Source organism: Cajanus cajan, chromosome 11 (genome assembly GCF_000230855.2).
Source record: "Cajanus cajan strain Asha chromosome 11, NIPB_CcT2T_4, whole genome shotgun sequence".
Lineage (NCBI taxonomy): Eukaryota > Viridiplantae > Streptophyta > Magnoliopsida > Fabales > Fabaceae > Cajanus > Cajanus cajan.
Window position 1 is genome coordinate 37753124 of NC_138527.1, and position 27779 is coordinate 37780902.

General features: G+C 31.9%; 3 protein-coding genes across 5 annotated transcripts; all 3 read right to left on the reverse strand.

Annotated features, from left to right (window-relative positions):
* Positions 1 to 8634: 8634 nt before the first annotated feature.
* Positions 8635 to 10020, reverse strand: LOC109801041 (GATA transcription factor 5). Its single transcript, XM_020362010.3, has 2 exons — positions 9575 to 10020; positions 8635 to 9486 (listed from the first exon to the last, which is right to left on the reverse strand). Exons 1-2 carry the CDS (start codon positions 9950 to 9952, stop codon positions 8815 to 8817), a joined length of 1050 nt encoding a protein of 349 aa, XP_020217599.1. The 5' UTR covers positions 9953 to 10020; the 3' UTR covers positions 8635 to 8814.
* Positions 10021 to 19025: 9005 nt separating this feature from the next.
* LOC109801071 (Leucine-rich repeat (LRR) family protein) lies at positions 19026 to 20834 on the reverse strand. The gene is given in 2 exon segments (XM_020362056.3): positions 19026 to 19371; positions 19373 to 20834. Coding segments are annotated over 2 exon segments (1263 nt in total). The 5' UTR covers positions 20411 to 20834; the 3' UTR covers positions 19026 to 19146.
* Positions 20835 to 24822: 3988 nt separating this feature from the next.
* LOC109800589 (agamous-like MADS-box protein TM6) lies at positions 24823 to 27268 on the reverse strand. Of its 3 annotated transcripts, none has more exons than XM_020361368.3 (7): positions 26817 to 27268; positions 26654 to 26723; positions 26473 to 26534; positions 26267 to 26372; positions 25505 to 25546; positions 25369 to 25413; positions 24823 to 25253 (listed from the first exon to the last, which is right to left on the reverse strand). In XM_020361368.3, exons 1-7 carry the CDS (start codon positions 27002 to 27004, stop codon positions 25059 to 25061), a joined length of 708 nt encoding a protein of 235 aa, XP_020216957.1. In that variant the 5' UTR covers positions 27005 to 27268; the 3' UTR covers positions 24823 to 25058. The 3 variants fall into 3 exon arrangements, with proteins under 3 accessions (XP_020216957.1, XP_020216958.1, XP_020216956.1); XM_020361369.3 differs by having other exon boundaries at positions 24823 to 25210; positions 26817 to 27264; XM_020361367.3 differs by having other exon boundaries at positions 24823 to 25256; positions 26817 to 27263.
* Positions 27269 to 27779: the final 511 nt, after the last annotated feature.

Here is a 27779-nt window from a genome sequence, read left to right on the forward strand (position 1 = left end):
GGGCCCATGCCGAGGACCCAATCGGATTTCGGCCGAGTAGTCTTTTCAGCCCACATAAACGAGAGGGATCGAGGTGTCGAGAGAAATCCGATAAGGGGTGCTCCCGTGTCAAGTCCGCTGAAAACCGAGCTCACCTTTGGGAAGCTGGTTGAGTCACTAGCGAAGCCACCGTACGCATGTCCACCCTCTCGGTATCCGACCGTAACCGTGAGGGCTTGAGGGAGTCGGTATCCAACCATGACGGTACAGATGCTATTATATTAATATTATTTATTTTGAAATATACATTGTAAAATATATTTTTATTTTAGATTCATACTTTGTTATTTTTATGATTTTTTTTATAGATGTTATTTTTATGACTTAGTTGTACATAACATTAAATTTTTTATATTATGTCAATATTTTTTATTCATTTGGTTTTGTCATATACATCACTGTCTCACTAAGCATTGAGCGGAACAAATTTGAGTCAAAATAAGTAAGGAACAGTTGATCAACAATTTACCATTGAAAATTTACGTAGTAGTTTTACTTTTAAAACTTCAACTGTATAAAATTCATTTAAGGGACATAACTACATATGATGGATCCGGTGGTAGTATCACTCTCATAAAGGTGTGAATTAAAATGTCAAATGGGAACTTTTTTCACCACAACCGAACCGTTCGTTGCATTAATTATTAAAATTTGAAAGATTACCAACTAAAACAAAAGCTACCAAATACAGATACCCATCCAAATAACCGATTCTCTTCTAAGACACTCAAGTTAAACTCAATCAAGAAACCTACACTAAGATCGAAAACAATGTGTAACCCTCCACCCTATTTTTATCTTTTCGGTTACACACAAATATTTCTTACCTGATTAACTAATCATTAATTCTTTAGAAGTGAGTTAGGATTTAACATATGCACTTTTGTTTCTTTAAAAAATATGTTATAGCAACAAAGTTAGACCTTTCAACTTTAGATATAACATATTAATATCATTTTTTTATTGTCAGGGGTCTCTGCTATGATTGATTATAAGATGTGACCAAGATGCTACACAAAGATTATGGAGTGTTATCATTACTCATTTGATTAGGTTTCTGTAAGATCGACTCCACGATTGGTTGCAAATAAACTCAGACATATACATCATAGTCATAGTTTCATAGTCTTAGAGAATTTCCTCGCGAGGTTGCAACCACATAAAATGACAAGACATACAGCTCTATTAGCAATGCATTTATCCTGCTTCCAACAATTCAAGCTTCGTTTGGGTGTTCACTGTTCAGTTTTCAAAAGCCAAGTTGATAGCTATATTGCTATGTTTGGTACCGTCTGAGATCAGTGGCAATAAATCAGGCCTGATTCTTAGTGTTTTTTTATCCTCCGAGTATAGAAAAAATATATTATAATAAATATTGAAATATTATTTATCAACTTAGTTTTCAAACTTAAAAATGTAAACATATAACTAATTAAATATAAAGTTGCATAAAATATGACTAAAAGTATAATACATTGATATGAGACTATGAATTATCATTAGAGACTATTGTGTAACAAAAAAAAATGGATATGACACGTCACAAAGAAACCTGTAATAAAGAGGTGAAAATTCACACTAGTACAAAAGACCCTTTTTACGTCGGTTATTTAGGGGTTTTTACGTCAGGGAAACGTCCGACGTAGAAGCGGGAGACGTAAAATTTACGTCGGGGGTCAAAAACCGACGTAAATTTACGTCGGACATACCCAGGTCCGACGTAAAAAATCGTAAAAATTTTTTTAAAAAAAAAAGAAAAATGAATGCAGCAGAACGGCCCGTTCTGCTTGGAGAACGGCCCGTTCTCCTTGCAGAACGGGGCATTCTGTTTGGAGAACGGCCCATACTGCTTGGAGAACGGGCCGTTCTCCTTGCAGAACGGCCCGTTCTGCTTCCCAGAAATCGCTTTTCTTCTGCGTTTTCCTCCCAGAAATCGCTTTTCTTCCCAGAATCGCTTCTCTTCTCTGTTCTCCTCAGGCTTGGCTTCAGCCACTGGTTGTTCCTACTCAAAATATATAAAGAAACACACATAATAAGTTCAAAATACACATTTAGTCGTATGAACGCAAACTGCTTGTTTTTGTCGTATGAACGGAGACTGAATGATAGAAAAAAATCACACCTTACACAACGAACAGGAAGAGGAAGAGGAAGAGGAGTAGGAGGCGGAGGGATTTACACAACGAAGAGGGAGAGGGTTTACAGAGAAAAAAATGAAAAGTGAATGCGCGCGGTGTGCCTCGCGCTCTCTTATTCAAATTTGCGTCTTTTTTACGTCGGACCTGCTAGGGTGCGACGTAAATTGGACTTTTTACGTCGCACCTTCCCAGGTGCGACGTAGATTGGACTTTTTACGTCGGACCTTACCAGGTGCGACGTAAAAATTTACGTCGGACCTGCTAGGGTGCGACGTAAATTGGACTTTTTACGTCGCACCTTCCCAGGTGCGACGTAGATTGGACTTTTTACGTCGGACCTTACCAGGTGCGACGTAAAAAAGTTCGCAAAAATTACAAAAATGCCACCGCATTTTTTTTACGTCGGATTTTCGTGTTTCCGACGTAAAAGGGGTGACGTAATATACTTATTTTCTACTAGTGTCATAATTTAATTTTGAGATTTCAATGGGATAAGATAGATCATAATTTTAAAAATTAAAAAAATTAAAAAAAATTAGACTTTATGTTAACACTTATAAAAGTTTACACTAAAAAAGAAAAAAAAAGTCAATAATATATTACATTTTTCTCTTTATATTTAATATTACTGATTTATATTATTAAAATTATTGGTAAATTTGTTTTTATTAGTAAAAAATTGATTATTGATTAATTTTTCATAATTGATATATTTTCTCCAATATAATTCTAATAATTTAATTTTGTTTTTGTATATTATATATACTAAATAATTTGTTTTTTTGTGTCCCTCCAACAATGAGACCCTGGATGGTTTCCCATCCATCTGTATTCAATGTCGCCACCCAAATATAGGTATTTTTTTGCTGTGTATTTTTCCCTCCTTAGTCCTTACCCACCAACAAATTATATTTACTTGATAACATGAAAAGATGTGGAAAATAAACCAAGTAAAATAAACCAATTATTATTGGTGGAGAAGGCACTAAGTATAATGATCAATGCACTAAGTATAATGCTCAATGCACTAAGAATAATGCTCATTATTTTATTAGCACTAAGGTTGCACGTTGAATGACCACTAAATGTTGTTTTGTTTTTTGTTTAATATTTTATTGTGAACCTTGGCCTATAAAAGGCCTAATGTATTCGTAGGAAATGTGTGCAGTAGAATCAAACAATTCTTCCTTCTTCTTCCAATTTGAGTGAGCAATATTTATTTTTACTTGTGAGCATCATGAGTTTCTGATATCAAATTGGTATCAGAGCTTGTTAGATCCAGCATTGGTTTTGTGAATCTGTGAGAGAGTAAGTGAAAAGATTTTAAAAAAAAATTTGAGTGTGTGAGGAACAAGAGAGTTCTCACTTTATCAAAATTTTCAGAGTCTATTTGAGAGAGAGATATGGCCACCAATTACAATATTGTTTGGTCCGGTCCCAAGTTAGATGGGAAACTTGATTACAATTATTGGGCATTGTTAATGTCCACCCATTTGAAAGCTCACAATATTTGGAGCTTTATTGAACCAGGCTTACAACAAGGAGTAGATGATGCAACTCAAAGGAAGGACCAGTTGGCGCTATCACAAATTCATCAAGGAGTAGATTATTCAATTTTTGGCAAAATAGCAAATGCCAAAACAGCCAAAGAAGCGTGGGATGTTTTGAAACTATCATACAAAGGAGAAGAGAAAGCTCAGAAATCTAAACTGCAATCCATGCGTCGAGAATATGAAAGGTATGAAATGTCTAGTTCAGAAACAGTGGAACAATATTTTTTACGGGTAACAAATCTTGTCAATAAGATGAGGGTGTATGGAGAAGACATCCCTGAAAACAAGGTGGTGGAGAAAATTCTACGCACCATGCCGATGAAATTTGATCATGTGGTGACTACAATAATTGAGTCTCACGACACAGAAATCATGACAGTTGCAGAATTGCAAGGTAGCATTGAAAGCCATGTGAGCAGAATCTTGGAGAAAACTGAAAAAGGAAATGAAGAAGCTTTGAAAAGCCAGATGAATTTTACCAACATAGCAGAACTCAGCCGAAGTGAAGACAGTAGAGGTCGTGAAGGTGGAAATATAAATTTTAGAGGTAAAGGTCGTGGTAGTTTCAGAGGAAGAGGTCGTTGTAATTTTAATCAACAATGGAGAGACAACAATTTCAGGCCACCTAATCAAGGAAGAGGTGGACACAATGTCAGATCTACCAACCGTGGAAGAGGAAGAGGAAACTTCACCAACCAGGAGAGGACAAATTTCAATTGCTACCACTGTGGAAAGTTTGGGCACAGAGCTGCAGATTGTAGATTCAAACAACAAGCAAATATAGCAGAAAATCAATATGAGAATACTGGTGAGAATCCACAAACCTTACTTCTAGCAGCAAATAATTTTTCAGGCGATGGAGATATTTGGTACCTAGATACTGGCTGCAGCAACCACATGTGTGGGAAAAAGGAGTTATTTTTCTCACTAGATGAAACAGTAAAATCTACTGTGAAATTCGGAAATAACTCTAACATTCCGATTTTGGGAAAAGGTCGAGTTGCAATTAGATTGAAGGATGGTTCTCAAAATTTCATCTCTGATGTTTTCTATGCTCCTGGTCTTCATCATAACCTGTTGAGCATGGGACAATTATCAGAGAAAGGCTACAACATACAAATTCATGATGGCTACTGTATGTTGATTGACAAAAATAGGAGGTTGATTGCCAAGGTAAAAATGTCTCCTAATCGACTATTCCCTTTGAATGTTCAATATGATAAAATTCCTTGCTTGAGTTCCATTATACAAAATGATGATTGGCTGTGGCACATGCGCTTTGGACATTATCACTTTTCTGGATTAAATTTTTTATCTAGAAAAGAGTATGTATCTGGTTTGCCTGTTATAAACATTCCTGAAGGTATATGTGAGACTTGTGAAATTGGAAAGAAACACAGAGAATCCTTTCCTACTGGAAAGTCCTGGAGAGCAAGAAAGCCATTGGAGATTGTGCATTCAGATTTATGCATGGTTGAGATACCAACACATGGCGGTAGCAGGTATTTCATCACTTTTATTGATGATTTTAGCAGAAAAGCTTGGGTGTATTTTTTGAAACAGAAATCAGAAGCTTGTGATGCCTTTAAGTCATTTAAGGCATTTGTGGAAAAACAAAGTGGCTGCAAGATTAAAGCATTGAGGACAGATAGAGGCCAAGAATATCTTGCCTGTGCAGATTTCTTTGACCACCATGGAATTCAGCATCAAATGACAACCAGATACACTCCTCAACAAAATGGAGTAGCAGAAAGGAAGAACAGAACAATCATGGATATGGTGAGATGCATGCTAAAGGCAAAACAAATGCCTAGAGAATTCTGGGCAGAAGCAGTTTCTACTGCTGTGTATATTTTGAACAGGTGTCCAACAAATAGTGTTTGTGATAAAACACCCGAAGAAGCTTGGAGTGGAAGGAAGCCCTCAATCCGGCATCTCAGAATTTTTGGATGTATAGCATATGCTCATGTACCAGATCAACTCAGAAAGAAGCTTGATGACAAAGTAGAAAAGTGCATCTTCATTGGTTTCAGCACCAACTCAAAAGCGTATAAGCTTTACAATCCAGTGACAAAGAAGGTTATTATCAGCAGAGATGTGACCTTTGATGAAGAAGGAATGTGGGATTGGTCTTTCAAAGCCCAAAAGGAGCCTGTAGTAAATTCAGAAAACTATGAAGAGGAGAATGGACAAGTAGATCCAACACCTGATGAACCAGAAACATCAAGCAGACCACAAAGGCAAAGGAGACTATCAACCAGATTGGAGGATTATGTTGTGGGTAATGATAATGACCCATCTGATGAAGAAATTATCAATTTTGCCTTATTTGCAGATTGTGAGCCTGTAACTTTTGAAGAAGCTTCAAATAATCAACTTTGGAGAAAAGCAATGGATGAAGAAATTCATGCCATTGAGAAGAATCAAACATGGGAGCTGACAGACTTACCAGCAGACAAAAGGCCAATTGGAGTAAAATGGGTGTTCAAAACTAAGTACAAGTCCAGTGGAGAAATTGATCGTCTTAAAGCAAGATTGGTAGCAAAAGGGTACAAACAAAAGCCAGGTATTGATTATTTTGAGGTATTTGCTCCTGTAGCGAGATTAGATACAATTCGTATGCTTATCTCTCTATCAGCTCAAAATAATTGGAAAATTCATCAAATGGATGTTAAATCTGCTTTTCTGAATGGTACTTTGGAAGAAGAAGTATATGTTGAGCAGCCTGCAGGATATGAAGTTAAAGGAAAAGAAGATAAAGTCTACAGATTGAAGAAGGCATTGTATGGTTTGAAGCAGGCACCTAGGGCATGGTATAAGAAGATTGATTCTTACTTTGTGGATAATGGTTTTCAGAGATGCCCGTTTGAACACACTTTGTATATCAAATCTGTTGATCCTGACAATATTCTTATTGTGTGCCTCTATGTTGATGATCTAATTTTTACTGGCAATAATCCAAAAATGTTTGCAGAATTCAGGGAGGCTATGGTTAAATGTTTTGAAATGACGAATCTGGGCCTAATGTCCTATTTTTTGGGCATTGAGGTTGATCAGCAAGATGATGGAATTTTCATTTCTCAAAAGAAATTCGCAGGTGATATTTTAAAGAAATTCAAGATGGAGAATTCAAAGCCAATCTCAACACCTGTTGAAGAAAAGTTGAAGCTGACAAGTGACATTGAAAGCAAGAAAGTCAATCCAACTCTCTATAAAAGTTTGATTGGAAGCCTCAGATATTTAACTGCAACCAGGCCAGATATTGTCTATGGAGTTGGACTACTCAGTAGATTCATGGAAAATCCTCGAGATTCTCATTGGCAGGCAGCTAAAAGAATTCTCAGATACATCAAAGGTACTCTGACAGAAGGAATATTCTATGATAAAGACATTGATGTGAATCTTGTTGGATATACAGATAGTGATTGGGCAGGAGATATAGAAACAAGGAAAAGCACGTCAGGATATGCATTCAATCTTGGAAATGGTACAATATCATGGTCATCAAAGAAGCAACAAGTGGTGGCGCTCTCAACTGCCGAAGCAGAATATATAGCAGCAGCAAGTTGTGCAACCCAAGCTGTGTGGCTGAGAAGAATGCTTGAAGTGATGCATCAAAAGCAAGATACTCCCACAGTAATATTTTGTGATAACAAGTCAGCAATTGCAATATGCAAAAATCCAGTATTTCATGGACGGTCTAAGCACATAGATATTCGATTTCATAAAATCCGTGAACTGGTAGCTGAGAAAGAAGTAACAATTGAATATTGTCCATCTGAAGAACAAGTTGCAGACATTTTCACGAAGCCGTTAAAAGTTGAATTATTCTATAAGTTGAAGAAAATGCTTGGAATGACAAGAATTTGATAAACTTGGTTTAAGGGAGGCAATGTGGAAAATAAACCAAGTAAAATAAACCAATTATTATTGGTGGAGAAGGCACTAAGTATAATGATCAATGCACTAAGTATAATGCTCAATGCACTAAGAATAATGCTCATTATTTTATTAGCACTAAGGTTGCACGTTGAATGACCACTAAATGTTGTTTTGTTTTTTGTTTAATATTTTATTGTGAACCTTGGCCTATAAAAGGCCTAATGTATTCGTAGGAAATGTGTGCAGTAGAATCAAACAATTCTTCCTTCTTCTTCCAATTTGAGTGAGCAATATTTATTTTTACTTGTGAGCATCATGAGTTTCTGATATCAAAAGAACTCATCAATAAGCCCGAAATATCATTAATTAGTTACTCTATTTCGTCCAACTTTATTACATTATTGAGATTCCAATTTGTCATCGTTTTTTTTTCTTAGGCCCACAGACATGGCTGTTAATACTTGAAATTTCAAAATCTGGTTTTGATATGTCCAGTCTCTACTCGTGAGGAGCAATTTCCCTTTCCAAGAGAGGCAGGAAACAAAGTAAATAAATGGAAGAAATATAATATCCTCCATGTTTAAAGGATAAGTCCCATAGTGAAGTATATTGTACAGTGTGAAAAGGGGCCTTAGGAAACGGTGGTGGCCCACGAATAGGTGAGTCCAAAATCCAGTGTCGCAAGAAATCCAAAGGAAGTTCAAGCGTAAAGATTACTATGCCCCGGCACGTTACCTCTCACTTGTTGATGGGAGTGATGATGGCTAAAGGGGTTCATGTTGGATTTGGATACCATCCATGTAATGCAGTTTCCAAATGCTTTCGGTTCCCCAAAGTACGTCCAACTCACCCTACAACAAGCCTTTAACCACTTCACAATCTTCATGCCTCTCAACGGCCACCCCCAAACAAAGCTTTAGCAGTTTCATTTCAAAACCATTCATTAACCCACCACCCTCATTATTGCCTATTAAATATTTTCGGGAACAAAAAATATATGAAATTAAAAGTAAAAAAAGACATTGGTAAAAGAAATTGCATATCAAAGTCTTGTAATCAGTTACAAAGCCTAACACCTACCGCACTCAATACAAGGGGAAAAATGTACACTAAAACTCGGGTCCCATTGAACCGGGTCTTAAGTCTGCGCTACCTTTCTCACCTAGTTTTCTCTTTTTCTTTTTTATTTAATTAATTAAAAATTAAAAACTGGGAACAGAAGCAGGGGTTATGGTCTCAAGACTCTCAACCCCAGCCACCGTCTCCTTCTTCCGCCGCATCTCCAGCACTTTACGGTGGTGGTTAGAATGTAATTCACTTGAGAATGTTGGGCTACAAGCGGGCCTGTATTCGGGTAAGAGGCGGCCCGACTTGAAACGGACCCCGCAGGCGTTGCAGAGCGTCTTTGGGCCGAGCGGCCCAGTTCGCCATTGAGGGGTTTTATGCACGCCGCAATGGCTGCAGCGTCGTGGCGCCAGAGTGTCGGAGGAGGTTTTCTTCTTGGGCTTTTTGGGCTTGGGCTGAGAACAAACGTGGTCTAAACTTTGGAGGCAGTTGGTGTATATAAGCAAGGTGGTGGTGGAAGGGGAGGAAGAGGAGGAGGAGGAGGAGGTGGTGGTGGAGCTTGAGGAACACTCCGTGAAGGAAGGGGAACCCAGTGGCCAAACCCGAACACCGTTACGGCTTCGCTTGCTTCTGGCCTTCGTCTGAACCGGGGTTTTGAAACGGAAATGCGGGCTTTCCGGTTCGGGCTTGGCCTCTTGCGCCTTGAACCCCATCTGGTTCTCCGTTACGGTGGGGAAGGCCGCAGAGAATTCGGAGAAGGAATCCTCCACGAAATGAGAGAGCCACTCCAAGTCCGCCACGTCATCCGCCTGTAAAAATTGCAACTTTGGTAAACCACGAGCACAGAACAACCTGCGAATTGCGAAGAAAGAAAGAAAAAAAGCAAAAGAGCATCACCGGAACGCTTAGCTCGGTAGCGGGAACAGAGACGTAGTCGGGTTCGAAAGTAGATGGTTGACGGGCGTGGTTTTGTTGTTGAAGGGATAGAAAAGCAGGGTCTTGTTGTTCTGGTTCTTCTTGGACGTGCGAGAAGTCAAGTAAGTCGTCAACGTAAAAGTCGTCAGAAGAGGTGGCATTTGGCGCACTAAACTCCTCTACGAAGTTTTGTGGAGTTTGTTCTTTTCTGAAATTGGTCTTCAAGGCTGCTTCCATGGGTGGCAGAGAGGAAAAGATATTAGGAAAAGAAGAGAGAGTGAGTAGCTGAGGGAAAGGGATGGAGGAAGAAGGCAAGGGATGAAATGGAAAGAGGAAAGGATAGGGAGTTTGGTAAAGCATTGAATGAGGGGCCAAACTCTCCCTCCACCCTGCTTATTACTTATTACTTATTACTTATTACTCTCTCCCCCCTCACCCTTATTTACTTTTTCCCACTCTCTTTCCCTATTTATATTTATCCTAAGTTTTTTTACATTCAACGCTACCTCCACCTCCTCATAAATATAATAATAACTTCATTTTTCAATTTCAAACACACATATCTCAAATATATATATATATATATATATATATATATATATATATATTACCACTTCTAAAAAATCTTTTCTTTTTTTGGACAAAAACAACTGAGACAAGGTTGCTATACTGTTATACCATCTCTTACAAGTCTTACTGTTACCCTTTCCCACAGGAAACCAAAATTCGTGAAGACCTAGGAAACCACAATCTTTTTTTCTTCAAAAAAATGCTCCTTCTTTTTTACTTTTTCTTTTCCTCTTTCGAAAGATGAGAGTGCAAGACTGGAATTTGTGCCAACACTTTTAACTAAATTAACCTAAATGCCTAAATACCTTATTGTTTTCTGTGTTACACTTGGCTAATATCATAAAGAATTCAGAACAAATTACTCTAAAAATATGGATTGTGAAAAGTAAAAGGAAACTTAACTTCGAATTATCATCAGCAAGCAAAATTAATTCAAAGAGAGGCAAAAGGCCATCACAGATTCACAGGATAAGCTCCTGAATCTTGTTTAAAGTCACTCATTAACTTTCGCTGAAGTTTTATAAATATTTTTCATTAAACACTCAATAATAATGATTATCTATCTACATATGTCAAAGCAATGCAAGTCAAAGGTTAAATGAAACTTGAAAAGAGTAATAGATCTATATTTTTTTATTTTAATATTATTTATTGATTTTGTAGTTAGATTTTATCGAAAAACTTGATTAATCAGTTATAGTAGAATTTTTTCTCACAATCATATTTTTTTTTATACACAAACTTCAAATTTAAGACCATATTTAAGAACACATATTTCAATACTACTCAAATCATCATCTTTTTCTTGTAAAAAAAACTTATACAAATTTCAAATGTCTAATTGTTTTGTGAAATACATGTTAACACTAATACGTTTGTGTCTTTAACTGGCAATAGTACATACTAATAGACCTTTAATATAAAAACTTTTTTTATGTTTGGTTATTTTGGTGATTGCAAATTGATTTGTCCAACTGGATTTCATGTTGGGATAATGGTGGAATGTATACTTTCTTCAATTAAAAATCCCACCCTATTTTATCTAAAAATTTGACATGCTCAAATAAAAGGTTTAAGGTTTGAAATTTGAACTGGAAGTAAAAAAATGTAACAAGAAAAGCATAATTGTTCCGACAATGACTGTACTTCATATTAGTTTTAAAAAAAATGAATTCCCTCCCATTTTAGCCAGTGAGGGCCACCCATGAGAAATCGTGACTCGCATGGCAAATTAATAAAATGGATGGTTTTATTTTATAGAACATGCATGCATGAAATTGATAGCAATAGAATTAATGCATCTTCTTATAGTATATTTTTAATAAAATTTTGAAGAATGTTTTAAAGTTTTTATACACATGTTTGAAAATATATGCAATGTATTAAATTCTGTTCGAATTTTTAATTTTCTTAATTTGTTTTTCATGACTGTCTCTTTTGTTAATTAGAAAAATAATATTTAATGTCGCCTATTTTCTAAAATAAAGGAGATAATAATAAATGTTCTCTTAAACTTTGAGAAGAAAAAAAACAGATGAATAAAAATCAAAATCAAAAGTGACAATTAAAAAGAGATAATAAATGATGTAAATATTAGATACTCTTTTATTTTTTAAGACATATAATGTATTTATTTTTATTTATTGAGCATCTAATCTAATAGCATTTAATATTTTAATATTTTTAAAATAAATATATTTAGTTATCTTAGTATCATAAAAAGTATTTAATTCCTCATTAAATAAATAGATAAATTTTGAAGTCATCTCCTTTCATATCATATCATGTGTTAACAACATACTTTTAAACATATTTATTTTTATTAATTAGAATTATTGAAAGTTATAAAATTGAAAAAATAATTATTAAATAGAATATGAGATTTATCAATTTTTTTATTTTTTAATAAATTTTAACCAATTAAAAAAATAATGTTAGTGCTGATAATATGTGCTATTCAGTCAAATTAAACCAAACCTGTTTCTTTCATTTCAGGCCCAAGTTGAGATGTGTTTTCTTTTTTTTAAAATAAGAAAAGCAATAACAGCATAATTTAGGTATATGTTTGAGTGTATACTGTATATGGGAAATTGATTGAAATACCCTGTATACCCTTGATGATGATGATGATGATCCAGTTTGAGTTTGGATTTAGGACATGGCATTACTTAGAAGCAAAGTGAGTAAAAGTGATCCGCAGCAATGACACCAAATCAGCTTTTGTCGCTCAGTAGCACAACTGACATTATTCTTCACCACCCACACCCGCTTCCTAAATTAATCTAGGATAACCACTCTCGTGCCTAAATATTCATTATTATCACCATTATTAAATATTTTAAGTACCCTCAACTTGGTTCACTAAGTAAAAGAAGGATAAATAGATTCCAAGTTTTTGTTCTAAATCCATATCCCGCGCCCACAAATATTTTCTAACTTCTTTTGCCTTTTGTCTTATTAAATTATCACTTAAATTTTGTCTCAAACTACACATTTAATTAAAGTATTACGTCTATTTTTTAAAGATAATATGGATTAAAAAATATAATTAATAGTTTGGTTTATATTAAAATTATTTTTAACTTTTGAATATGATATTATTATTATTTCTCACTTATGATAAATATATAAATTTTTAGTATTAAATGGATATTAAAAAGTATAATTAAAAAATAAGTATTTTTTAGTGAAATTTCAAAAAGAAAATTTGATAGTATGTAATAAATTAGGTTTGATTTATCAAAAAGTCTTCAATTCAAGTCTTGTATATAAAAAAAATATGATTGAAAAAGAAAATTCTATTAAAATTAATCACTCAAGTAAATTTTCAATAAATATTTTATATCAATAATATTTTTTTATCTATTAAAATTATAGTGTTAGTATCAAGATTTAAACTAAAAAAATTTGTACACACTACTTCAATTCCTCATTATTAGGTTGATCATATAATAGGTCTCTTTATACTAAAAATATGTTTCTCATAAAATTAGCTTGAATTTTTAAATGTATGAATAAGTAAAAGAAACTAAAAAAAAATACTTGATAAATTTATAGTATATTAATAGTCTGACGTTTCTTGGTAAATTAATGCTCCCTTCACTCATTTCGTGCCCATAAATATTAATATTAATGAATTACCTCCAAATAGTCTTTAAACTTTTTAGCCAATCCTAGCCGCGCCCACCAGCACAGCAACGCTAATTCATTTAATATATAGATTTATGATAACATTAATAAGAACAGTTGCGATTTTGTAAGGTAAAATATCATCAATGTTCCGTTTAAAGAAAAATATTTAGTGCATTGTACCATACCGTCTCGTGAGTGAAATGAGCATTCTTCAAGAGGTGGTTGATTGATTTGTTAAATAGGTGACAATAAGTTTCGGTTAGTTTTTAATAGGAGTATAAACGGGTACAGCTAATTCCTGAATTTGAATTAATTTAATAGGTTTTGATTGAATTTTTTAATATTTGATTCAGACAGATAATGAATTTTACATTTTTAACTTGTTATTAATCGGACTAGATCCAACCCAGTCATATTATTATTATTATTATTAAATAATCATTTGTATAGGATAATGCTTGCTGTCACTCTGACTTAATAATAATTTTTATATTTTAGATTAATAGTATTATAATAATATAATATATTTATTTTAAATTTTATTTTGTATTAATTAATGTTGATTTTTTTAGTTGATAATAATGTAACAAATTAATAAATTTATTTTATAATTTAATTTACATTATTATTTGTTTTATAAGTTGACAACATAAAATTTATAATAATATATCAAATGATTTAAATTTTATTTTAAAATATTTAAATTTTTACAAAAAAATAAATATATATAATTATGCTAACATGATTAACCCAACACATTGGTTGGATTGAATTGTATTTTAAACAAAATTGTACAAATCCAACTCAACCCAACCCATTAAATTTTGAGTGGGTTAGGTAACGAGTTTATCTAAATCTGGTCCAACCCAAATTTCAGAACCAAATTAAAATTAACCCAAATTTTGGTCATTAAAAGTATCAATGTATTTAGAGAAAAAAAATATTCACTTTATGGACTGTTTAGCATTTAAAAACTTATTTGACATTTTATTAACTTCATGCAGTAATACTCTCAAATTCCAGAACCAAGATAACTGTACATTTTTTTTATTTCATTTTTTTAACAATCAATTTCTTTACTTTATCTTAAAATATAAAAAATGAATGTTTTTCTTTTTATTCATGAAAATAGAACCTAGCACTAATGAATTCATGATACTCCCAATTGTTTAGCCAAATGAGCTAATTCCTGACAAATGATGAAAGTTTAAAGTTATGTCATGTGACATCGAGATTTTATCTTCCTCTATCAAATGATGAAAGTTTAAACTTATAAAGTTATGTGATGTTATATGTCATCGAGATTTTATTTTACTTTATCAAATCAAATTGTTATAGATTAAGGAGACATTTTTTTAAAGAGTTAATCATTTATATATTTTTAATATAAAAAAAATTTATACTGATAATTAATTATATCTTTTAATTATATTATATCATTATTAAAAATAAATGTATTTATAGTGACATGATATAATTAAAAGATATAATTTGTTATTGATGTAAAAAAATTTACTTTACATTAACAGTGTACATGTGATTAAATCTTTTTTAAGTATACTCATAAATCTTTGTCTATGTTGACAAAACATGGATTTGCGTGTTATTATTTTTATTTATCATAAAATATTTGTCATTTTGGAAAATATTTTTTTAGAAGAGTCTTGTTTATTAGTATCTAACCTAAATTCTTGGATAAATTCACAAATGCATTAGTTCTATCTTTTTAACGAGGGTAGTTTTATCAAAGAACATTATTAGATTATAATAATTTATGTGATTAATGTTTTCATTAAAAAAAAATACGTTACTTGAAATGATAAAAAAAAAATACTTCAAATGCATGTATTAATTATCTTTCTCTTAACAGTAATATTTTAGTTTCAGTAAAAAAAGAAAAAACAGTAATATTTTACTTTGTGCATTATGTAAAACATTTTTTAAATTTATATATAACTAAAATTAATTAAAAAAAATAAATATATTTGAAGATATAAACTGTGGGCTTTGTTAATTTATGTTTAATCATTTTTTTTAAAGGAATATGTTGACAAATTACACCTTAAGTTTATTTTATGGAAATTATAGTTACAAGTCATCAGCATAATATCCTATAAAAAAAATGTGAATGTATATTAGAAAATTTTACAAGCATTTGTTGACTTATACTTACTTTAAAAAAAAAACATATGTTAAGATAATCATAGTTATGTTTTGTTAATCTGCTTATTCTAAAAGAAAGAGAGTAGTTTAGCAAATTCTATAAATTATAGAGTAAATAGTGTATGGATTAAATGGTGTATTTATTTATATCTATTATAAAGGGATATGTTTTGTTAATCATCTTTTTAGTCTTTACTTTTTAGTGGATTATTATACTTTTTGGTTATGTAAAAAGAAGTGTGTAATTATTTGAGATACGAAGTACCTCGATCTCTATAGTTATGATAAATAATTTATATTATGATATAAATTTTTTAAATTACTGATAATTTATTTTAAAAAAATTATTAAAATTCAAATTAGAAATAAAAATAAAACGATAAATTAAAAGAGATAAAATATTTTTAAAAAATCTACAAAAACATTATCATTGAAGAAAAACATCAAAAACATTTTTGCCGAAGACTGAACTCTAATAAGTAATAACACTCATGTTGAATACATTTATTCACTTATTTGATTTATATACAGAAAGGAATTATCAATATTATTACAACTTTTTCACTAAAAATTTTAAGTAGGTAATTTTGATATAAAAGATTAATTTGAAAATGGATTAATTTATATTTGGTTAAATTGTAATTTTGTTTCCCTTATAATATCAAAGATGCAATTTTAGTCCCATAATTTTTATTTTGTAATTTTATTTTTTAAATTTTGTAAAATTCATAATTTTAATTTAACTATCAAATATCGTTAAAATTATAATGTGAAATATATGATATAGTAGTTAATATTTAATAATACTTTGATAAAAATACATTTTAATTTTAATTTTTTAATCTAAATATTAGCTGCTTTAGTTAATGAGAATGTCATTTTTTAAATGTGACTTCATTATCAATGTTACAATTTTAAATATTTAATGATTAGATGAAAATTATATATTTAACAAAATTGTAAGATTAAAATTATAAAATTAAATATGAAAAGACTAAAATAGTAGATTAAATATTATAGAAGAAGCAATTTTGGTTATTGAAAAAACAATTTTCATGTACTAATGCAGTGTGGTAGTATGGTCTTGTTGGTGTGAGTTTTGAGTTTCACATAAAAGGAAAAGGTGAGAAAGAAACCCAAAATACGGAACTCTGTGAAGTTTCCAATGAAGGGCGTTTTCCGGAGAAGTGAACACCAAGAAAGAGTGAGCAAGTCAGAGATGCTGGATTATCATAAAGGACACCTTTTTACTACCATTTAAGGAACCTCACACCATACTACCAAGTACCAATCCTTTTTTTTTAATTTATAAAAAAAATAATTATCAATCCTACACTATTATATTAATTATATGATCTATAAAATATTTTAAAATCAATATATGCTCCTGACATATATATTAACTATTTAGTTTAAAAATATATTACATTTTTTCCTTTTTAAAATATACAAATACAAATATTATATATATTATCATTCTTTGATATGTTAAAATATATGCTGTTGTTAATTAATTTAATTTAATGTTATTAAAGTAAATTATCTATATTTTTTAAAATGCAGATATTCTTTTCTTTATATTAAAATATAGAATATAATATGCTTTTTTCTCTCTCTCTCTTTCTCTTCTATTATCTTACATTATATAATTTAGACTATTTTTTAATAATACAAAAGAATATTTATTATAAAATTTTTAAATGCATTATGGTTGGAATATACATTAAAATATTTTTAATCTGCTAAGTTATTATTCATTCACTCCATAAGTATTTTCAAAATATTTTTTTATTCAGTGGAATAAGCAGCAACAAACTCACCTAAAGTCATCCTTAAACAGGAGGGAACTATAAGTTAAAGTTATTATTAAATTATATATATATAATTTACTCTTTAATTATCATACTGTTATTTAACGTATAGTTAACAGTTAGTCCACATTTACAAAATTAAAATAGTGGTAAGATAATTTTTTAAAATAAAAATTGAGACAAAATTTGTGAATTAAAATAATATAAAACCAAAAATATAATTAAGCAAACAAAGACGAAAAAAACAAATATAAGCGTGACATTGTTATTAAGACACAACATATCCAGTAGGTTTTTCACAGTCATTTTAAATGGACCCGAAAAAACAAAAGGATCCAGTGGCAGTAATTTTGCTAAACAAATCCCATGAACATTGGAAAACTCGGATTTCTACAAAACTGTTAATGTAACAATTTGGGCCTCATTCAAATCAGGAGTTGGAGGAATTTGGGCCATATCGTTTCTGTACTAAGCCGGGAACCGATATTTTCGATCTCACCCATTTTTTTTTTAATAATTTCATTACCATTTTATTTGTTTGTATTTTTTCCTTTTCAAAATAACTTCTTAGAAAATTGTGTTATGTTGTGTGATACATATTTCTATTTATAAGGGGGTGAGGGCATATAATACATAATTCATTGTATACCAAAATTAGATACAATCTGCTATTTTTTTATAGTATTAATAAGATTTAATGCGCTTTTAATCTTTTGAGTGTCACAGATTAATAAATATAAATTTATTATAATGATATATATTAGAAAAAAGTTAATTAACAATATATATAAATTATATATATATATATATATATATATATATATATATATATATATTTTAGTGATCCAAATATGCAAGTTAAATACTCAATATTTATATCATATCTTATTAATTAATCTTATTTTAATATATTTATATTTATAAATTTATATACTAATAATATTATTAGTAAAATTTTGACAAAAATATTATTATTAATAATAATATATAATACATAAACTTTTTAATTGTAGTAATATAATGTGAGTTATTTTTCCATTAATTGAAGATATGTATGTTATATTATAATAACTTTCATTTATACAATAAAAAAAGTTGTTAATGTTTCATCTTTGTATAAATCATTTGTTTTATATCTGGTTTATAAAAATATTTTATTTTAGTCTATATATAATATTAGTTTTACTAGTTGCATAAACGTTTCTCTTTAATTCTATAGAAATAGATGATAAAAAATGAAAAAAGACAAATATAAATATATATATATATATATAATAAATAAGATAAATTAAAATATTTTTAATTATAACGATTAAAAGATAAAATTTATAAAATTATATGTATCAAAAGCCAATTAACCTTTTTACATTTTTACAGTGTTTTAACCTTTAAAACAAAAAAAACAGAACGTGAATATGATTTTATAAAATTATGAAAAATTCATAAAACTCGAAAAGACTTAAAGTATCGGTAATATGAGTGTTTCTACGACGTTCATAATGGAATGTGAACATTTCCTTGTTGATGATGTTCAATGCCGATGGAAGATTGAATGTAGATGCATGAAAGTACTGTCTAAACTCCTTACCACCGAATCAGCTTGATGGTTCTGGGATGCATGAACATGAACAACTACCCCAATCCCCATGCGTCACGTGGTTGCAACGTCAAGGAGAGACAAAATCTAACAGTCAATCATCTTACCGTTGACCAAAAGTAAAACTCTTTCATGATTGAGTTGTATTTAAGACAAGATCTCTCAACAAAAATAAGATTTTTTTTAAAAAAGAAAAGAAAAAGAATTATACATTACATTAGGACTTAGGAGTTAAAACAGAGAGAAAAAGAAAATGAAAGGGATCCGTAGAGGAAAGGAAATTAAGGTGACGAGGGAGGGGTAAATCTGTTACAGAGAACCAATGACTTCTGTTGTGGACCCTGACAGAAAAAGAAACTACGAGGACACCTATACAAGCAGTTATCACCCAAACTCACGTTCGCAGAATCGCGTTTCAGCGCCAACAATGGCCGAGGAATCCCCCCCACCAAGTAATTCCCCCCCAACAGAAGCCTCTCCAACGCCGCCACCCCCCTTTCCGGGAAACACCGTTTTCACTCCCAACCCCGTTGGGATTCGCCCCGTCAACTCATTATTCTCCAACGACAGCGACGAAAGCCTCGGCATTGCCGCCATGAACGACGGCAACCACCCCCGGAGCCTGTTGTTGCTCAGATCAACCGCCACCAGCCCGCTCCTCGACTCCACTCCCTTATACGGCGCTTCCACGTTGGTGAACTCGTTGAACGACAGCGTCAACTGCTGCAACGACGGAAGCTCAAACAATAGGGAGGGAACGGAGCCACTCATTCTGTTGGAGCTTAAATCCACCACCTGCAACCTCGTCAACTTCTCGAAGCTTTTGCGGGTTAAAACCCCGCTCAAGTTATTGTTCCTGATTGAAATCTGAACCAACGAAAAAGGGAGCGACGGGGGAAACTCTCCGCTGACGGCGTTGTCGCTGAGATCGAGGTATTCGAGGGTTCCGAGGGAGGCCAGGTTTGAAAGGCGGGTGTTGAGGTTGTTGGATTGGAGTTCGAGTGTTTTAAGGTTGGCGAAGCCTTGTGGGATTGTTCCTCGTAGGTTGTTGTTGTCGAGGTAAAGCTTTTCCAGGTTGGAGAGTGTGCCGAGGGAAGCGGGGATCTCGCCGGAGAAGGAGTTGGACGACAGGCTGAGTCGGCTCAGGCGAGTTAGGTTTGAGAAGGAATCGGGAATTTGGCCGGAGAAGTAGTTGTGGGAGATATCCAGTGTTTGAAGATAAGGAAGGTTCCACGTGAGGTTGTTGAGGGAACCCGCGTAACCGGCTTGGTCTAGCGCCAGTTCCGTGACTCGGCTCAGCCCTGAAACGACGACGTCGCATCTGAACCCGCACGTGAATTTCTCGCTTAAAAGGTTGTCGCACGGGTCCAACGTGAAGTCCCAGGAACTAACGCACGAGCCTGGGTTCACCGAACCTGGCTCCAAACCTTGCTTCAGCTCCTTCAGAACTTGTACATCTCCTGAATGTGTCTTTGATTCTGAGCCCAATAACAGTAACCCCCAAGTTAAGATCATCGCAAATAGAGGGTAACGCACAGACCCCATTAGCAAAATTCAATCTTGTGAGTGTCTGTCTGTGGGATTGGAAGTTTGGAACACAAATAAGAGGCGTGTATGGGGATGAATAAATCTTGACCGTTGGATTCGGAGTGAGTATGAGAGTTTTGATGGTGATGGAAGTAAAGGTGACTCTTTTTTTTTGTGGAGCGTAGCCTGAAGGCTTCTTCTTCCCCACTCAAAGTAGTCAGAGATCTTTTGGGGTGTGAGTGGCTTCACGGGTGGAACTATCTCAGAGGTTTGTCGGATACACCAACCTTTTTGTGTAGTGTGCTTTTTTGTTGTGTGTAGAAACTAGAAAGAAGAAAGGGATAAACCTTTGTTTGGTGTTCGTAGCAGATTATAGATTATTAGTAACGACTCGTTGGGTATTTATATGTATGAATGTTGGGTTAGGTTTGGTTTTGGACTTTAGATGTACTATTTAATTTTCATAATGTATATAGTATTTGTTGTAGTTCTAGCTGGGCTAGCCGTTATGTATGATGCTCCCGGGTCCCGCTTCTTATCCTACATTTATAAAATGTCCTTGGAAATGTGATGATGTTTAAAATATGGGTACGAAAGGAAAACCAGAAATAGGTAGTTTCCTAATATTATTGTGTCACGAGTGGACTTTAGCAGCTTAATGATATTAGGTAGTCGTGAGATGGAAGAAACTGCGTAAGGTTGGTGAAGATTAGAGAATCAAATGGCAGGGAATGCGATGGCGGTGGTTGCAAAGGGGTCCCAATGCTAGAGCTTAGTTATTTATGTTTTGACATTTTTATCTTAATTAACTAACATTAACAACCTTTAAATTTTCGCAAAGGCTCTCTATCTTTTACAAAAGTTATTTCTTTTGGTGCTTCCAAGCTCCAACCAACTTACCGAACCATTGCCCATTGGGTGTCCCCCAAAGTCATGATTTTGGTAACAGTCATTCATTTCCTCATATAAGCATAATGCTTGCCAGATGAACAACAATCATAAACCCAGGTTACTTTTAACTTCTGTTCTACTCCCACCATAAATCTCAGAATATCATTAGCCAAAGAATTTGTGAAGCAGATTAATAATTCATCTGGCGATTTTAAATAAGATTCAGTTATTTAATTGATCAAAATCAATGAAATTCATTAATTTAGTTAAGGTTAAATATTTCTTAGTCTCTTTAATTTTATAATTATGGATATAATGATTATGGAACACAAAGTGTCATAGTCACGTGCTTGTGTGACGTGAAATTAATGGTACTAGCTTTAAAAATAGATTAGTTTGCATTTATCTTAACCTTTGAAAACGCAATAAATAAATAAATAAAATAAAATGGGGAGTGTAAATTTTTAATAAGGATCTTTACTGTATTCTAAAGAAAATTTTCCATTAAATGAATGGTTTTGTATGTTATTTATTGACTTTTTAATATTATTTTTTATCTCATTCTACTACTTTAAGTGATAAAAATGAGAATTGCAAATAAAATTTATCTTAAATATTAATTATTAGGTTATTTATTTAATTTTTTTATAATAATTAACATTACAATTTTAACAATTGATCAATAAATAAATATTTGATGAGGAGACCAAATTTATAAGTTTAATAAAAATAGGAGATTAAAATTGTATAAATAAAAATAGTGACCTAAATTACAAATTTAATATTATAAAAAGAGTAAAAGTGAAATTTATTTTCACTCTTACTGTATTTCTTTCACCTTGTTCTACTCTAAAGGTTCATTTGTATTGACATCTTCAAGAATTGCACCGGAAATGAGTTTTCTTGTAATTGTGAGACAAATTTACAAAATCTCAACCAATGGATCAAGGTTTGAGAAATGAAATGATGAATTGAATCACTCAACAATCCTTTTTTCTTTGTCCATATTTAACTGTCAATTATTAAACGAATAAGTTAGGATTCCAATTTTAAAGCCCATTTAATAAATTGATCAGATGGGCCCAGTTTGAGGGATAGGCCTAACCTATCTCGGGCCAGGCCTCTCCTTCACTACTTTTTGAACTATATTATTGAAGGGAAGAAGGGGACTGGAGAGCATTTAAATGTTCAGTTTGTTACTTTAAATATTATTATATCTGAAAAAAATATTAGAGTATCTTTGGGATATTTTTTTTTTAAAAAAAAAAAACCATTGAATCAGTAACAGCTGTCTTAGTTACACTTTCTTCTTGATAAGAGATTTTAATTATAATATTTGATTATTTTTCTAAGAAAACAACCTTTTTGATTATAAACAAAATTTTATTATGATTAAGAATTAAGAGTTTTTTCTCTCTTCATTTTATCTCTAAGAATTAAACATTTTAAATATAAAATTAGTAATTAGGAATAGTTTCACACCTCTTTATAATTTTACGGTAAAGAATGGTTAACTATATAATACAAACATAATAACATAAAATCCCTTTTCACTCATCAGATATAAACATAGAGCTTATTTCATATAATTGGTCATAAAATTAATCAATTCTTGAAATAAACTATTTTCATAAACCAATTCAAACATACACATTATTACGTAGGGGTACGTATTGTTCAATTGATTGAGAAAAATGCGTAAATCCTTCTATTATTATGGACTAAAAAAAATACACATAATTTTTCAGCTTTTGCAAAATGGTCATAGAAGATGTCTCACGCTTGAGCGTTCTCACCTCTCATCTTGTGTCTCAGATGTTCAATGCTCCCACTGTGATATAATAGGCTCTAGGTCTAAAATTAAATGGTTTAAAGATTTTATTGGATGAGTTTAGTTTATTTTAAATGTTATATTGTAATTTTTTTTAATTCTCTAAGACGATGACACCTGTAGGATTGTCATCTAATTAGGTTAGTGATTATTGGTTATAAAAAGTAACAATATGATGTAATTGAAGATATGAAGAGTATAAATGGATTTAGTCTTATTTTGCTTTTTATCTCCTTTGTAGAATTAGTTCTTCTAGTATAGTCTATTTTTTAGTGACCTAACATGAGTGCTCTCATCTTCGATTTCATGCCTCCCAAATCACCCAAGGAGGTGGATGATGTCATTCACAACTTTCATGATAAATTTGAGGTCATGCAAAACATATTTCAAAAATCAATAAGGGTTTCAAGACCCACTAAACTTTTATATAACAATCTCTCCAAGGTACTCCTTTTCCTAATCCCATTATGTTCATCACCTGTCTTATACATCTAGGTTTTACCCCATTGTTATCCAATATTTCCTACACCTCATCGCCTATTACACCACCCATTTCTCAGGTACTCCATTGTATGCTACAACTACAACAATAACCCCTTCATTTTCATGAATTCTCATTTCTCACTTTTTAAGATAGATTAATTCATTTTTTTAACTATGTTATTAGTATAAAATATTTATCGACTTTGTTGATAGGTTTCGTCAATGACTAATTTTTATGGAGGGATTTAATTGATTATCTTTAATTAAATCTTCCTTTTCTAATTATATTTTTTATACACAAAATTTAAATTCAAGACCTTATTTAAGGGAATCTATACTTAAACCAAATGACTTATTCATAAATTGATTAATCCATTTTATTTTCAAATAATAGGCTTAAAAACTTAATTCATCTGGTTCAAGGGTGGGTTGTGAACAAAAATCACTATTTTTATCTTTTCCTTAAGTTTACTTCTTGGTTATTGGAACAAATTAGAATTTGAATAATAAACATAAATCAGTCGATCGATTATATATTGAATAATTAAAACTAAAAGATAGAGATATACACGATTTTTTTAAAGAAATTGTATGACCATTAACTAACGTTTAAATTTTAGTATCTATATATAATTGTTACGCTCAAATTCATAACTTTTATTTTTTCCAACGATCAAAAGCTCTTACTAAGATAGACATAAACACATAAAATCAATTGACAACTAATAACAAATTATTGTATTTACATGAGTAACTTCTTGTAAAATATAAAACAAATTGTATTTATATTAGTAACTTTTTTTAAAATATATAATTAAACAATTCAATCATTGAATAATTTGGAATTATCTCTACGATCTTTTATATCAAACTTCACTTAAATTAAACATTTGTTTATATTTTACTTAAACAACATATTAATCAAAATATAGTACGAAGGAGCATTTAATAAGTATTTGATTTGCATAAACTTTTATAAAAGAACATTTACTTTATAAAAACTTTCAATTAAATTATTGTATTGAATAATTTCATTCTACAGAAGGACTTGAAGTGATGTGAATAAGAACATCTAAATTAATAATTAGATTATAAAAATTAAACCAAAGTGAAAAAGTGGTCAGACATCATTATGTTTTAGTAAACCTTGATTTTGTTTTATGTAATGAGGTTAGGTAAACTAGGTTTATCCGAGTAATATGATTGTACTTGAGCAAATCAGCAGTTAATATAACATAGTCGTCACTCACTCAATGAAAACTTGTAACAAATAAAATACAGTCTGTGTTTTTGAGAACACAGTCTTGGCAAACACTATATATAAGCTTAGCCACTAGGTAGCTAAGGTAGAGAAGTTTGGGTTTAACAGGTCCAAATGGAATAGTAAGAGAAAGCATAAATAGCAAGGGATAGGTAGTTAAGTAATTTACATTGATAATTAATAGTTGCAGTTTAGTGAACTCAAGCAAGGCGCAGATCGTGAGTTTTGAAGGGTTGTTGTTGTTGTGGAAGTGCTTCTGCATGGTGGGGAAGATTCAGATGAGTATGGTGCTGACAGAATGCATACAAGGTGGAGGCGCCGTTGGCCAGTGCAACTGCTGATTCCTCGTCTCCTTCATCGTGCAAAATAAATTGTGGATGGATCACACACTTTTCCTTCTTAATTTTTCATTCACAAACATAAAACCATATCATTTCCTTTCCTTTCCTCCTCTCTATTCTTTTACAATCAAAACAACATATACTTTCCTATCTTTTTAACTCAACTTACAAGTTCAAGCAGGAGATTCCCATTCATTTGCTCCAAGCTTTTAACCTGTATAATATTCACAGCAAAAGCACTAGTTACTGTTAGTAATCATACTACTTAAGTTCAGTGATTCATTCATCTTACTATAATTGCTCACCTTTTTCTTACAGGTATCAGTCCGAGTTTTGATCACGTGGAACTGTCAACACACAAAAATTAACATATCAGTTTATAGCCTAAATCAGCAATATATCTCAGTTAAAAGTTTATTTTATAATTTCTTAATTGCCTTTTTTCTCGAAAATAGTGCTAGATAAACTCAAATGGAAGGGGGATTTAATACTTCTTTATGGTTCTTGTAAAAGGATGAAGAAATGGGAAACTGTAGACTTGAACGAATTAAAACCATCAATCCTAAAATTTTACTTTGACCCACTATATAAGGTGTGCTCTTTTGTTTTTTTGTAAGGAGGATGATGTATATCTTGACACATTCTTCACAAGTATATATGGTCCTGTACATACTCTTGTCATACTTGTGTTTCTTCTGATTTCAATTATAGAGGTCATCTTAATCTAGTGGAGGGGTAAAGTTTGAAACTGTTGTGAATGTATGTTTGGATTCATAGAAAAATGCAATAGTTTTTAAAGAGGAAAGTTTTACTTAATTAATTAGATTATTGGTCCTTATTAAGGCTAGATCATGATTTTGACTGTCTTCAAACTAGAAGAATCTTTCCATTTTTACAGTGTTGTTTTAATCCTTTACGCTTACTGTTTACAGAGATGTCTTTGGAGTTGTTGTAAGAATTGAAGTGTACTCTAATATTCTCCTTTAAAAGAAAAAAATGAAATTTGTTTTGCTGATAAATAAAAACTATTTAACTGAAGCGATTGTAAAAAAAAAAAATTAAGTTACCTTTCTTTCGCGTATTTTGCCTATGGAAGCAACCATATCCTCTTCAAGAGTTCGCAGTTGCTGGAAGCTCAGGTCGTCCAAATCCAAACCCTCACCAATCCTATGCCTTTTCAATTCACAACTCCACCAATGAGCTTTTCTTCAACCGCACCAAAAACAGTGAACACGTGTAGCAAAAATATTAACAGTTTTCCATATTTTGTTACCTGATCTGTCTCCTCAGTTTGTTGTTAATATCTTTCAGCTTCTTCAAGTTTTCAAGCATTTTCTGAAAGAAATTAACAAGACACATAACAAAAGCAGAAAAAGAAGAAAAAAAAAAGATATTTTAACAATAAGTAACAACAAAGCAAAACACAAAAAATATGAGTGGTTGATAAACTTAACCTCATAGTGAGAGCGCCACAGATCGATATCCCCCAAAGTCTTCTGATACTGATCAATGATCTTTTTTGTCCTGGTTCACAAGTCACAAGTGACAACAAATGGAATAAAAAGAAGAAGAAAAATGATATATATTGGATAGAAGAAGAGAGTATAGGATACTTACGTAAGGCCAGGGCTAATGTATTCATGCATCTTGTTGTTTTTGGAGAACATGATGAGTGAAACCTTAGCATCACAGAGAACACTGAGTTCATGAGCTTTCTTGAAGATACCATTCCTTCGCTTGGAGTAGGTGACTTGCCTGTTGGTGGGGTTCTCAATCAACTTTATCTCAATTTTTCCACGACCCATCTGGAGATCGATCAGAATTGACAACTAACCTAGCTACTACAACTGCTTCTGGTTTGGATCTTCTTTGCTAAGCACTGATATGATATTAATAGAGTTGAGAGGAAAGGCAAAGTGATACACAGAAAAGAGAAAAAGGTGGAGAGCAGTGAAGAGGGTTTCCAAAATAGGAAGGTGAAGCTGCCAAAGAAAAAGTAGCCTTGGACTGTAACTGCGAATAAATTCTAAATTCGTGTAAGTGTGTCAAAACTCAAAAGCACTATTCGACAGCTGGTGCCCTTCAATTAATACCCACCCACCCTCTTCATACTCAATTTATTCCACAACTTCAAACTCTTTTTTTATGTCTTAAACTTCACCCTCCGGGGAATCATATGCTTCAGATCCTACTTAATTCAAATTAATCATGTTGCTAAGGTTGCAATCTCAGCTTCATGGCTGTTTCCCATGTTTCTTTGTTAGTCGTTTCCGTCCAAGAAACCTAGCTACTATAGCTTCTTGCGTGCTTTATGGGAGTATATATCAGTCATCATGACTGATGAGTGCACTTTAACTTTGATTATTACTCCAAACATTACATCACCAAACATCAACCGCATGTTTATTCCATCAATAAAATACCCTAATCTTATTTCTCTTAACATTATACATACATGCTTTAGAATTTTTTTTATAATTCTTTAAGAATATGTATACTCTTTTTTTTAAAGAAAATACCTATATTTAATTGACACATTATTTAATGTCATTTATTTTATCAATTTTATAACTATTTTTT